Source organism: Accipiter gentilis, chromosome 29 (genome assembly GCF_929443795.1).
Source record: "Accipiter gentilis chromosome 29, bAccGen1.1, whole genome shotgun sequence".
NCBI lineage: Eukaryota > Metazoa > Chordata > Aves > Accipitriformes > Accipitridae > Astur > Astur gentilis.
Window position 1 is genome coordinate 15,753,207 of NC_064908.1, and position 13,476 is coordinate 15,766,682.

The 13,476-nt window shown below is 43.5% G+C and overlaps 1 protein-coding gene across 4 annotated transcripts in view; it reads left to right on the plus strand.

Moving 5' to 3' along the window:
* The window catches only part of NUP214 (nucleoporin 214), a 46,142-nt gene extending 37,080 nt beyond the window's left edge, over window positions 1-9,062 (plus strand). For all 4 annotated transcript variants that reach the window (XM_049832133.1, XM_049832130.1, XM_049832132.1 and 1 more), the window contains exons 32-36: window positions 438-587; window positions 3,409-3,580; window positions 7,146-7,288; window positions 8,108-8,132; window positions 8,834-9,062. In XM_049832133.1, coding sequence (XP_049688090.1) covers window positions 438-587; window positions 3,409-3,580; window positions 7,146-7,288; window positions 8,108-8,132; window positions 8,834-8,867 — 524 coding nt within the window. In that variant the 3' untranslated portion in view covers window positions 8,868-9,062. The remainder of the gene's footprint in view (window positions 1-437; window positions 588-3,408; window positions 3,581-7,145; window positions 7,289-8,107; window positions 8,133-8,833) is intronic.
* The last annotated feature ends 4,414 nt before the right edge of the window (window positions 9,063-13,476 follow it).

Here is a 13,476-nt window from a genome sequence, read left to right on the forward strand (position 1 = left end):
GATAGTCATGTTAAAAAATACTGGCCATTGCCAAAATAGCTGAGAATCTTTAATTTGTGGTGGACTGATATTTGTGTTGTTACAAGAGACTGATTCTAGCTGCTGTGACTTCTTGCTTGAGGGATCGTCTTTTAGTGACTGCAGCACAGGATGCAACTAAACAAATCATCCATCACTGTGATTTGCTAGATTGTAGTAATAAAGGGTTGTCAGTGGTCTACCAGCTCGAGAATGGATCTTCGTGGAACTACAAAGCCCTGTAGGAATAAGGGAAAACTTGGCTTCTCTCTGTAGAGTGCTGTTTTCAATGTGGTGTTCATTTTGTGCTTGGGGGTTGGGGAAGTAAAAGGCATTTCCCTTTCTTCTGATCTAGCTAATGAAGCGTAATGTAGCATATTGTCTGATATGAGCTTCACAAGTATTCTTCAACTCCCCAGATTCTTCGAGCTTATTTGGAAACAGCGGAGCAAAGACTTTTGGATTTGGCAGCTCATCTTTTGGAGACCAGAAGCCTACAGGCACTTTCAGCTCTGGTGGTGGAAGCGTGGCGTCTCAAGGCTTTGGGTTTTCCAGTCCAAACAAAGCAGGTACTTTGTTAATCCACTCACTATGAACACCCACACTTACCTGAGAGATATTTAGTAGAGTATTATACCATATAGATGTCTACAGCCTGGACTCAGTACATGTACAGGAATTGTCTCCAAACAACAAATATAAAATAACTAATGGCTTAGTGAATGGAACTTTAGCTGGTGGATTCAAGGCAGAGATTTACAATCTCTTGTGCAGAAAAGCACCCAGTAAACTACATTTTCAGGTGTTCATTCCAGAAATTCCCTTTGCAGTTTAAGAGCAGAGAGCTATGTACCGTACATTGAAGAGTACAGAACATGGAACTGAATAAATTTTTCCTATTTTAGATGCTTCCTTGGAATATTATCTTCCAAACTTCACTGTGGGTTTTGTAACCCTTTTTGTCCCCGTTTCTTCATGTGAATGAATACACAAGTGTCTACAGTGGGAAAGCTTCCTCATAAAATTCGTATCAGACATGCTTCAAGTCCTTCTCTTTTGAAATCAGTCTGACCTGTCATTGTACTTTCTTCTGTGGCTGAGCTGTTGTTCTCTCCATTGGTTGAGTTAATTGAATCAAATATTGGAAATTTCACAAAACCTCTTTTCTTTTTACTGTGATCTGCCCAAAGAGCAAGCCACAAAAGTAGTGGTGACTGTGATATGTTCATTAGGACTGAATGGCAAAATGTTCATTCTGTTAATTACCAGGCAAAAATGGAGGCCCAAAGGGTCAGGAAGAGCAAAGCTTTTCTTCTCTGTCCTCAGACCATTCTTACAGTGAACATTGATGAAGATAGATGTTCTGCTCCAAGTGTGTCTATTGAAGCTTCATCACTGGGGGAAGTAGGAGAGGCTTGGTCATCCTTGAAGTTGTCTTGAGACAATGGTGCTCAAGAGCTCCCTTTGGAGAAGCAGTGCTTTGAGAGGAAGCACTCTCTGCTTTGGCAGTAGCAGTGCTCTCATGCTAGTGAAGTGGGTGAGAGCGTAATGATGATGCTATCAGATCCAACAGCCATTTGTAAAGTGTCTCTCAAGTATTGCGTTCCACTTGGTAGCCGACTGAGTTTCTTGTCTCAGGCATACCTCCCATCTGTTATTTTTACTAGAGGAGGAGAAAGGCATTCCTGAAGGAAGTTCTTCTTTCATTCACCCAGTGACTCTTTCCTTGATTTTTATTCTTTTGGTTTCAAAATTCTTCTTGAGATGGGATTTTCAAGAGGTTTCTGCAGAAGTCGCATCCACTCTGACAGAGCCCCTCAGAGCCTTCTCTCCTCTGGTTATATTTGCTAAATACTGAAATGAATGGTGTGTCTTCCTCTCCCAGCTGCAGTGGAAAGGTTTACTTGATTTGAATCCCCCTTTGTCCTGGTTTCACCACTTACAAATAGTGGAGAAAGGAAAGTGAAACATGTTAATAGGCATTGCAGAAGAGAGCATATGCTGAGCAAAGCTTCAGCCCCTGTGATAAATAGTCTAATGTCCTAGAGATAGAGGTAACAAGAAATCTGATCTCTGTTTAAATAATTTAGGCCTAGCATTGTTTTTTTGTTTTTTTTTCCCCCAGACCTTTTGTGTTTACAGCCAAACAGTATCCATTACCTTGACATGGACTGGACTGGAATTTCACCCAGGGTATTAGAATGTGTGGTGGTATCCCATCCTCATCCCTAGTCAAACAAAAGAGCAGGTGTCCTTCATGTTCCACAATGTCAGTTAGAAACAGGCCAATAATATCAGCAGATGAACATAGAATAAAGTAATCTGGGTAGAAGTCCATTCAGACCTGCAGAAGGCAACTAAACCCCAAGCAGAAATTGCCAACAGCAGAGTCCAGTTCTTGATTCTGTGCAGGAATCATGCAGTTCCACTGACCTGGCATTTAATCATTGCATCTTGGTTTCCACCACTTAAACCAGGATTAGATAAGACCCTGCCTCCTGAATCTTTTTGCGTCACTGGAGCACCTAAAAAACAAGTTTGCAATCTACCCTCTGATCTTAAGAGATGGGGGAGACTTGTCCATTGCACTGGGGAGTTCTTCCAGTTGAAGCACTTGCATGCATGAAATTCTGTCCACAGGACACTTGTATGTCCTTCCACAGCTTTAGATTAGAAGCCAAAGTAAAACAGTGCAACCAAACCACAGCAGCAAATGTTCACAAAGGTGACCTTTACAGGAGACTTTTCATTCTGCATTGTTACATGCGGTTCCTTTGGATAGTAACTTGTTTAAATGGTGATGAGCGGAACTTTACTTTAAAACTGACTGCATAAGCTAAGCTTTTTTTCTGGTAAGGAGTGCTAGTTTTATGATGAAGGATGGATATGTCTTTTTTTTTTATATAATAATAATAAAAGCATCAGTCTAGCACCTGTTGTGTGTATTTTTACTATAACTTGGTTATTGTGCATGTTTGCTATCTCACGATTAAGATACTGGTCTTTTTTATATAAAGCAAGTGGAGATTCCTTCACAGTGTGCAAGCATATGCATGATATATTACCACCTTCCAGTACAGCTCTGGGGATTGAGTTGATCTTGTGCTCAAATGTTCAAGAGACCCAGAATGTGGTTTTCTTCTGGATAGTCTCTTACTCAGTTGCAGGTTTTTTGCATGCATTCAGGCACTTTTATCCATGTCTTTTGTAACAAAATACCTTGCAGTTTGGAAGCTTTGTGGCAGTTAGTTTTATAAATAATGCTGTCTCCACATGATAAGATGAACACCCCCATTATGAATATTGTCTACTTGGAAATCTAGGTTTTGTTTTCTCTTCATTATTGTTTACGTGATGTTCTTTTCCCTTTTTTGCCTCTGTTTTGCTCAGGTGGCTTCGGTGCTGCTCCAGTGTTTGGCAGCCCTCCGACTTTCGGGGGATCCCCTGGGTTTGGAGGGGTGCCAGCATTCGGTTCAGCCCCAACCTTTTCAAGCCCTCTGGGCTCAACGGGAGGCAAAGTGTTCGGCGAGGGTACAGCAGCAGCCAGCGCTGGAGGATTTGGGTAAGCCAACCAGGGTCCAGGGTTTGGGAAAACAATGTTCTTGCATGACAAAAACTATTATGCTGTAACCTCTGCTGCATTAATGTAAAGAATATATTCTGTGATTGATTGCTAAGCTCTAAGTATCCTTGGTTTGTGGGGGTTCTGAGGCTTTTTGCTTGTTTGTTTGTTTTTGAAATATAAAAAAGGCATAGAAATAAGGCTTTAACCCCAAAGGAAATAATGTGTATGATCTCATTTTAATGCTGAAACTACTATGTTGAATCTTTATCTTTAGAGATTGGGGTGGGGGGCAGGGTGAGGGGGGATGTGAGTCATCTTGCAAGCGTCTAAGGAAATGCAGGAGTAGTTTCTGTGTGCACGTTTAATGAGTTCAACTCTAGGCCTACAAACTATGCCTAGCAAAGAAAATAATAAATATCATTATCTGTGACTGTCTAGCCACCTTATCCACTTGTGAAATTTGGCCTAGAGATGCTAATGAGAATTCAGTCTCTTCTCTCACCTTTGTGGGGTGGGACAAAGCACTTGTGACAGCCTGTGCTCCCAGAGCAATTTGTGTTTATCCCACGCTGATTGGTTTTACCTGTTTCTTTACCCCTTAAGCCTGTGCTTGGCACCAGAGCAGACAGCACATTATTCCTATTATACAGAATTTCAAACCTTGCAAAGCAGCTTCTGCAATAGGCAGCAAATGCACTTCTTCAACATGGCACTACCAGCAAGCAACTCTCCTTCACGCCCTACAATTATATTCAGACTGAATAGACCCAATTAAAAAATGAAAAACTTACAGTGAAAAGAGGAAACTGGATGCCTTCCCAGTCTTAGGGTTTACATATTTCACAAGCATTTGTCTTTAGTTTCAGGAGGAACTGCCTTTACGTAAGGCACATTAGAACATCTAGAAGTGTAACTTGTTAATTCCCCATGAGGTTAGGCAGATGCCCATCTGCCAGGGCACCCCTGAGCTGTGGGAGGCTTCAGCTAGGTTCTTCTGCTATGTCCTGAACTCTGGTGCAGCAAATTGGAGAGTCCCTTTGGAAAGGGTAAAAATAGAGGCAGCTTAATTAAATCCCCACAAAGAAGGATGCGCTTGTAGGGACAACTTAGCTTCAATTCAGCTGATATTTTGTTCCATTCCAACTTTCAGCCATTGTGCTGCAGGATTTTGTACTGAAACTGGATGCGCTCAGTGACAATGTTGGAAGCTTAAAGATAAGACGGGATTCAGAACAAGAAGCATGGTGATGCAAACAGAGGTCTTCTGAGTCTGCAGTCTGCAGACTCAAGAAAGATAATTCATTGGCTTAACTTATGGGGAGTTTTGAGAATTTCTTTTCTATTAGAAAGGTGCAGACTCAGTCTGATATTTTCAGAGTTGCCTGAGGAATTTGATTTTGATTTTAAAAAAATTTAAAAGAGTGTGCAAAATTCCCACGCAGCTTTACAAAACCCGAATCTTACCGCAAAATTTTGAGCAATAGTTTAATTCTGCAGTATAATGTAGCATCTGTGCAGGACTTCCTTTCTGCCTTTCTCTTGAAGTGAAACTTTAAAAATCCCAAATCCGAAGATGTTACTTGCCAATACGTTGTGCAGTATTAGCTCCGAGTTCCTGAGAACACCCTGCTAACTTAATACATGCAATTCATTGCTGCTTCAGTTCTGAAAAATCTGCATCGCTTGATAAATGACTCGGGTGTCAAAAATAGAAACCACTACACTTCTTCAAAGTCTGCAATTCCAACTGTTTGTGAGCAAATACTGTTTTGCTTTCATAAACTAACCTCAAGTGCCTCTCAATTTTGTTTTGTATAGGAGCTGTACAAAAGACCGGAAAATCCGGGCAAGATAGGTTTGATTAAATTGTTACCAGGCAATGACTGTATCTCAGGTCTTTTATATGTTTAAAAAAACCAAAATCTGTTCCATAGCTTAAGCTGTTTCTCTGTTCCTACTATGCTTAGCTTTTTTTCAACAGGCATGTTCTTCTAGTTGTAACTGAAAGAAACAGTTTGAACCACAAGTTTCCATGTCACTGTTTTCACCTCCACTTCCTTTTTTCGGGTACACGTAATTTGTGTGTTTAGTGGTCTAGCCCTGAGGAGATGGAGCACTGTAAGAACCTCTTGTTCTCAAATGCATCACCCCATCTTGCTTCTTTTAAAAAAGAACTACAACACCTGTTCTGCCCATGCTGAGAAAACCACATTTGTGGTTCTGGGCTGAAGTTGTCTGCAAGGTACATTGGTCAAGAGCCGAACCAGAGGCACAGGGGATGGTTAGCAGGGCCAAAGATGCAAAGTCACTGAACTGCCCATTGTAGCTAATGCAGTATATGGAAGTGGTGTCTGTGGTTGACAGTGTCTGGGATAGGAGAAGTGATGTCCTTTACCAGATGAATTGCTTGTCACACTGCTACAAGGGTTGTCTTTTATCTGGAGAAATATGTTTTGATGTGGCTTGTTTTTTTGGTTTGGTTTTTTTTTTTTTAAAAGTCTACTAGATCCGGATGGATGGGGAGGTGGGTTAATGTGCTGTCAGTTCATATTATAAGTCAGAAATGACAGTAGCTTGTGTGAGGCACAGCCTTGCAAAGCCGGCGCACTATTTGACTTCACCAACTGTCTGCTCTGGGGAGGGCTGGTGCTGGGTTAGTTGTAGTAGCATTGTGCACTTGCAGAGCTTTAGCGGAGCTTGTCATTTGACAATTTTGTGTCTGCATTTTTCCCAGTTTAAGTTAGAGAAAAAATTGAAGCTCGTTTTTTTGAGTGCACCTCTTACATTCAGAATTGAGAGAAGTCTATGGGGGGAGCAGAGAACTGTAATGCATATTGTGGTCTCATTAGTGTGTCATGCTGATAGCTCTACAATACCTGGTTGGACGGAGTGGGTGGAGAAGGGAGACCAATTTCCATACATAAAAGTGTTTCTTATTTCAGTCCCCAAAAGCATTTAGGGAAGTAAACCAAAGGTGGTTGGGAGAAGTGCCACGTAGGTGCAGATCTTCAGGAAAGCACTGGAACTGTGTGTGATTCAAAATGGGCTGGGGAGAGAAAGGAATTGAGAAATCTGCAGACGGTTTACATGGGCGGTAGTAAGGTACCATCTGAAAGTTGAGAGTCTGGGCTCTGTATCTAGGTTCTGCTTTGTGCTGTGGCCATGAGCAGCTCAAACCAATTCTGTGTTTGCTGCCCTATTTGTGAAACGAAACAATGCTGTACTTTTGAGCTTAAAGGGGTGAATTAATATATTCCATTTGATGGCAGGAGTTGGTATTTCCAAGCACTTGAAAACATTACCCTGTGTAAGCATGAACATATTTGCCGTTCTGCCTGGCACAGAATGGCAGCTGAACAGACATTTGTACATATGATAGCCTTTCCCAAACCAGAAAATCACTTTCCAGAATGAACAATTATAATTATTCATATCAGGTGGTCTCGCTCTTTTGATGTATCCTCGTTTAAGGAGTGCACTGTTATCATTGCGGGTATGGGGACAAACTTGCAGTGTAAGTGAGAAGATGCTTGCAAACACAAATTTTCTCTTTAAACTGCAGGTTTGGTGGTACCAGTAACAATACAGCATCGTTTGGCACGCTAGCAAATCAAAATACCCCAACATTTGGATCGCTGTCACAGCAGGGTACCGGTTTCGGCACACAAAGCAGTGGATTCTCAGCTTTTGGGACAGGTGGAGGAGGTAGGAGAAGCTAAAATATAATGAACTTAACAGGCCCTATGTCTCTATTTTTTCCCTGGAACTTGGGTGTGACTCCTCATCTCCCTGTCAAAAATCTGCCTGGTCCTGGTCATGCTATAGGGAAGGCACCGTGTCCTGGAGAACTGAACTGCAGGGTAGCATCTTCTCAGACATTAGCTCATAATTCCATCACTTGATTGGCTGTGTGGCATGTCAATAAATCACTCTTCTTCTGCACACCTCATCAGATTATTGCTTTGCACCCCTTTTTGTGGAGTTGTTCTTTCTTCTCAAAGGAAAGTACCATATGCATGGGTATCTGTACATAAGTACTTAATGTCAGAAGAACATGCACTGGAAAATTGAGCTAGAACACCAATGGCCAAATTTTTATCTGATGTAATTCAGCAAAGCTGCAGTGATTGACACAGGGCTGAGAACAGAGCCTTTGAGAGAGGATATGTTCATTGGTGGTCTGCCTGTCACCATTGGCTTGCATTAAACACAAACTTCATCTTCAGAAAGCAGCCCTCTATTTTCATGGAGAGGTGAATAAACCAGGGACATTGTATGCAGTTGCTACTAATGAATGGACCTAGCTGATTAGCAGTGAAAGCAAAGCCCTCTTAGGAGCCAAGGCAAGTCACTTTTCTTCTAGATGGAGATTTGACTTTCATTGTTTGCCCATCGCTCTTTCCCTGGCCTAAGGCAGGAAAGAAATGTTTTTCAATCTGTGTGCGGGAGGGGACATTTACTACAAATGTTATGCATTCATTCTACCTTTTAACAATTATTTTTCTAATCTTGCATTTCTTTCAGGGTTTGGTTTTGGATCATCTAACACGTAAGTACCATTTTGTGTCTAACTCTTCATTAAAAATACAAACAGTATCAGAATAAAACAGTTGAATGGTTTACAAGAGCAAGCTTTGAAAGTAGCAGCAACATAATAGTTCTGATTTCCTTTCTAGTGGCACTGCATAGAGCTCAAAGTCCAGGCTCTGAATGTGTGCTTTCCAGTGAGTTTAATCTTTCATATAAGAGAGAATTTTCAGTTAGATCATGCTCTTTCTCCACCTCTCAGGCACATGATGTGTGTGCTCAAGCTGCATGTGTGAATCTAGTATCTACTCCATTTATCGGGTTGAAACAAGGAATGAAATAAATCGGTACTTTTCCGGCTGAATTAAGATGATGATTTTTACAGTTAAAGAATGGGACTAAGAGCTGAGGTTAACTCTGTCATCCACTCTGCTGCTGGCTTGCCGGATTACTTTTAGCAAGTTTCTTAAACTTTGTTGTTTCCCTGCCAAGTAGAGAGAGCACGTATCTCTCCGGATGGTAGACTCTAGAAGAAGCATAATTATATCTAGTTAGTGTGTGTTGATGTAGTCTCAGGTAAAAGATGCTAGAAATACCAATGCATTCTCATAATAAGCTTCTGATACTAGGGAGACTGGAAGTTTGAGAGATCTGCTGAATTAATACTGCCTGAGGGAGACTCTAGCACTCATTGCTGTCTTGGGTTTTTTTCTTGCTCCACAGATCTTCCTCTGGGTTTAGTGGATGGAGAAGCTAGGAAAATCATCAACTCTCCTATAGAACTGTGCTGTAGCTCCTGCATTCATGACTCACCTACAGGATCAATATCCAAACAGCTTTTCTTTTAAATACGAGTTCTCAGACTTTTTTTTTTTTTTTTAAGAAAAAGATTCTGCTTATTTTTATGCAACACTTGTTCTCGCTCTATATTAAACTATTTTATCTGCCTTGATGTTATTTGTGTTGGAAGGGTTTATCTTCCTGCATCTAGAGGAAATAGATGTATGCTGTGGTTACCAGCCCCATACTGGACTTAGCTTTATGTTGTTCATCCCTTGCCTAGACAAGGGGGTAGCTCACGTTGGTTCCTGATACAAACCAGCACATTTTTCATTGAAGAGAATGACTGATTATCCTAGGCCCTTAAGAAGGGGCTGAAGTTTGCCCTGCTAATTTTAAGTATAGGATGGGGCACATGCTTATCTCACTGAAGTGCTAAAAGTGAGTCATGTGTGAGCCAGAGGCTTAGTGGAGAAATAGGAAATTAACTGAGAAGAAACTGGCAGCGTGCAGAACACGTTCCCATGGCAGTAACATTCAGCAAAGGGGTGGGAAGTAAAAGCTCTCCTATTTTTACCTTTCTCTAAATTTTACAGAACTCAGAAAATGGAACTCAGGTTGTAGGGAAAACTTCTGGCCCTTGAATTAGAAGTGTGACCTCCATCCAGAGGCATTAGTGATTTTGCTGCTTAAGGCTTTGGCTGTTGGATTCTACTGTCAGCTACATTTTTTCTAACATGTATGAGATTGTACTTTTTCCCTGTAGCTCTTAGCTTTAGTCAATATCATTTGTGAAATTCTCATATGTTTATACTTGAACATACTGAGCAAATGTTTTAAAGAATGCCCTGAAGGCATTCTGGACAAACACTTTTTCTATTTGATGCATCTGACCTCCATGAAACCTCTAAATGATGTAATGGGTTTTTGTTGCTCTGTGAAAAATGCATTTGAAATAACAGCTTATGTATTAGTTGAATACATGCAGATTGGATGGTTTTATCTTGTTGGTCCTTTCAGGGCATTTTGGGGTACTTCTGCTTTTTCTATTTTCAGCAGAAACATTCTAACATTTCTTTTTTTTCCCCCTAAATACTACACAGTATGATGACAAGTGTCATTTTCTGGTTTGGTGGGCATGTGGTCACTTTTTGGAATTGTAAATAGTTGATAACTGCTTGTTTTCATGTCCAGTGTTATAAACGAAATGCTTATATCTATCAACAGTTCCTGAAGAAACCAGTTTTTTTCAAGTCAACCTAAAATGTTAGCGTTTGACCTAACTCCTGTCCTAGTTGTGGAAAGTGTCCTTCCTATCTCTGCACCTGGGAATGACATTAGGTAGGTGCCCTTTAAAAAGGAAGACGACTGAAATACAGGAAATATAGTGTACAAGGAGGGTTTATTTTTAGATCTGGAGAGGCTTTGCGAGGCTATAGGCTCTAAGGCTTTTACATATGCCCCGGATCATGAACCCTGGCGTGCCGCATGTCCTATTAGAGGCAGCAGTGTTGTCGGGATTTTGTTTATAACCTCCCTTCCCCTCTAATGGAGGAGAGCGAGCGCTAGGGATCCTGGTACCACAGCGCTAGAACAGAGGAGAAAATTTTCTGAAATTTGCTGGTTTGGAGGTGGAAGAAAAAGCTGAAGATGGGTTGAAGTGTGCCCTCCCAGTATGTTCTCCTTGACTCTACAACATTTCTTAAGGCCTAGAGGTGATACTGCTGTTCTGCTTTGCTTCCTCTTTATAAATAGCAGCTGGCCCAAACCATTGACCTTAAATTCTTTGCATTAATCTCCCCTTGCTGTGGCATGCGACACCTCCTAGCAAGGCTGTATCAGCTGTGCTCCCCCAGATAGCTAATAAACCTCTTGCTATGGAGAAGATTGGCTTGGTAAGAATGTGATGTTGGCGTGCTGAGCCATTTAAAGTTTCTTTTTTGGAATGATGGGAGCAGTTGGGGGTTGTCCCTGCTGTGCTGCTTGGTACCTGTTTAACTCTTTTACCCTCTGCAAGTGAAGAGCTATTAGAATTACTCCAGGTGCTGATTGAACATGCATTTTCTTGCAATGCTTCCAAAAATCATGGCTGAAACAACCCAACCCTCTGAACTATCTGCCCTTGAGAAACGGGTGCTGTTCCTGGTTTCCATAGTAGCTGCTGGAGGAGCCGAGCAGCGTAGAGAGGCTGATCGTGACCACAAGCCCACAGGAATATGCACAAAATGTAGCAAAGTCGACTCTGAAAAACCTGCATTTTTATTAGATGACTCAAGGACTTGGCAAGTGCGTGTGGCGCTTGGTTGGTGGTTGCCAGAAGCTGTTACAGTCTGTCATCTGTGTTAAGTGGCCTGTGATCTCATGGCCTCTGTCCAGTTTTTTGTGGACAGATGTCCACCAAAGAATAAAGCTACTAACACAGATAGCCCCAGTCTTGGCAGACCTGGTAAAGAAGCCAAGGTCTAGCTGGGCTTGGAGCCCTTGTTTCAGTAGTTTTGTTGTCTGTGCTGGTTAATCCTCAAATAACTAATAGCAACCGTTCCACAGCTACTCTGAAGGAACTTATCATTTTGTCTGTGTTAATGTGGTTGTACCTTTTTTTCATGCCATTTCATATGAGAAGAAATCTTCCAAGGCTTTTATCAGAGGTGAATTCTTAATTATCTCTAATGAAAGAACACACTTATTGTTCCCTCCCCTGAGACTACGCCATGGCCTTGAGGCAGTGGCAAGCTGAGCGCTGGTGATGCTCTGCTATGGCAGAGCACTGATGATGTTACAGACTTGGTGGGCAGAGGGGAGCCTGAGGCGTACAGAGGATCTCCCCAAACCCATGGAGAGACCAGACCAGGTATTTCTCCTTCCTTGAAGGCTAAAAGAGCAACAGAGGCACAAAAAGAAAGAAGAATTATTTAATCTCTTGTTTTAAAGGTTTTTACTGTATAATACTTGGTATTCCAGAATATGTGTGGTCTCGGCCATACCCCTCCATCCGGATCTGTCTCCTGGGAGGGAAGGACATAATTTCTTTGGCCCTTCTGTGCCGCAGTGCCGTGGTGCAGAGAGACCACCAGAGGACAAATGCCGGTGGCGTCCGTCTGCTGTCGAACCGAGGAGGGATCGCAGCGCTGAAGTTCATCCCGTGCTGCAGGGTTATATCCCTCGGCTCACCTCGTTGCTGATGGCCACTTTCCGGCTTGAGCAGTGCCGGGGACAGAGCTGACATGCTGATGACCAAAACCTTGGCAATGCTCCGTTGGGAGAAACCAGACGTGTTTCTGACACGACCGTCCGGCTCAGGATGGGCTTATTGGCCTCAACAGCGAGCTGCTGTGGTGTGTTTGCGTGTGTGTGGTGAGTCTCGGGGATGAGTAGGGTCTCTGTGAACGATGGTGGAGGTCAGAAAAGTGCTGCTGAACATCTCGGACCTTTGTTCCAGCTGCTGGGAGCAGGGAGCGAGGCAGTGGAAAGGTGAAGGCAGGCAGTGGCACTTACCTCTCCTCTCACCCCTTTGCCAAGGAACCAGGGGCACAGCCTTGGCCAACACTGGTCCCTGCACCCTGCCAGCAGTCCTGCGCAGAGCTGCCTGCCTTCGCCCCGTCACTCCGTGTACGTGTCCCTGCTGCTGCAGGCCCAGAGGCTGAAGTGACATTTTATTTATCCCTTCTTAGTTTTCATGTGTCCTGCCCTTGTGCATTGCTTTCAGCATTGCTTACAAGGAAAAATAATCCTGCATGAGGCTTTGGCATGAGTGTGTCTGGTGGTGCCGGGGGAGTTTTTGTTCCTAGATAAATGTCGCGTTGAGCCCGAGGGGCTGGGAAGAGGCGGCTGCGGCTCGGTGGGGATGAGCAGCCCTCGGTCGGCAGCAAGACCAGCTCCGTCCTTTCTCCCTCTCGCAGCAGCGAGGCCCTGGGGTCTCGCAGCCATCGAGAAAAGCCCGACGTCCTCGCCAAGGAATGAGCCTGGATGCTTCGGCACGTTTTTCAACTCTGCAGGCCTACCTGTGCCCACGGGCTTCTGTCTCGGCTCTCCAAGGGTCCCGCGGTTACGCACAGCACGTTCCCTGTCTCGCACCGTCCCCACTTTGTTTTTCTGCAATTGCCAGTAGGTTGCAAAGCTCCTTCTCTGCAAACGTGTCTCTGGCTCCCGCTGCAGAGCCGGGACTTCTCCATACATGCCTTTATCACACACAGGCACACTTTGTGCTGCCAGCGCCTGTATCTGAACTCGCACCGTTCCCTGAACACGAGATAAAAACAAAGTTGTGCATTGCCAGCAAGCGCGTTGCTCAAACGATACGGCAGGGCTGTTGCTGAGCCCTGGTGCTGCAGGTTCCTGGGCACACGCAGCCGCGGGCCATGCTCTGGCCTCAGTCCTGCCTTGTCGGTGTCCTACTCCAGCGCTGGAAGAGACCACCACCATCTCGTACCACCCTCTCTCGGAGCAGGGTTCTGGAGTCGCTCCCGGGTCTGTGTTCCTTGCAGAATCCCTTTGCAGTTCTGCTCTGCCCTGTGCTTAAGTGATGTCAGAACAGCTTCTGCATCGAAGGTGAAATAAATAAGCTATTGCTCTGTCTTGAGGGGGAA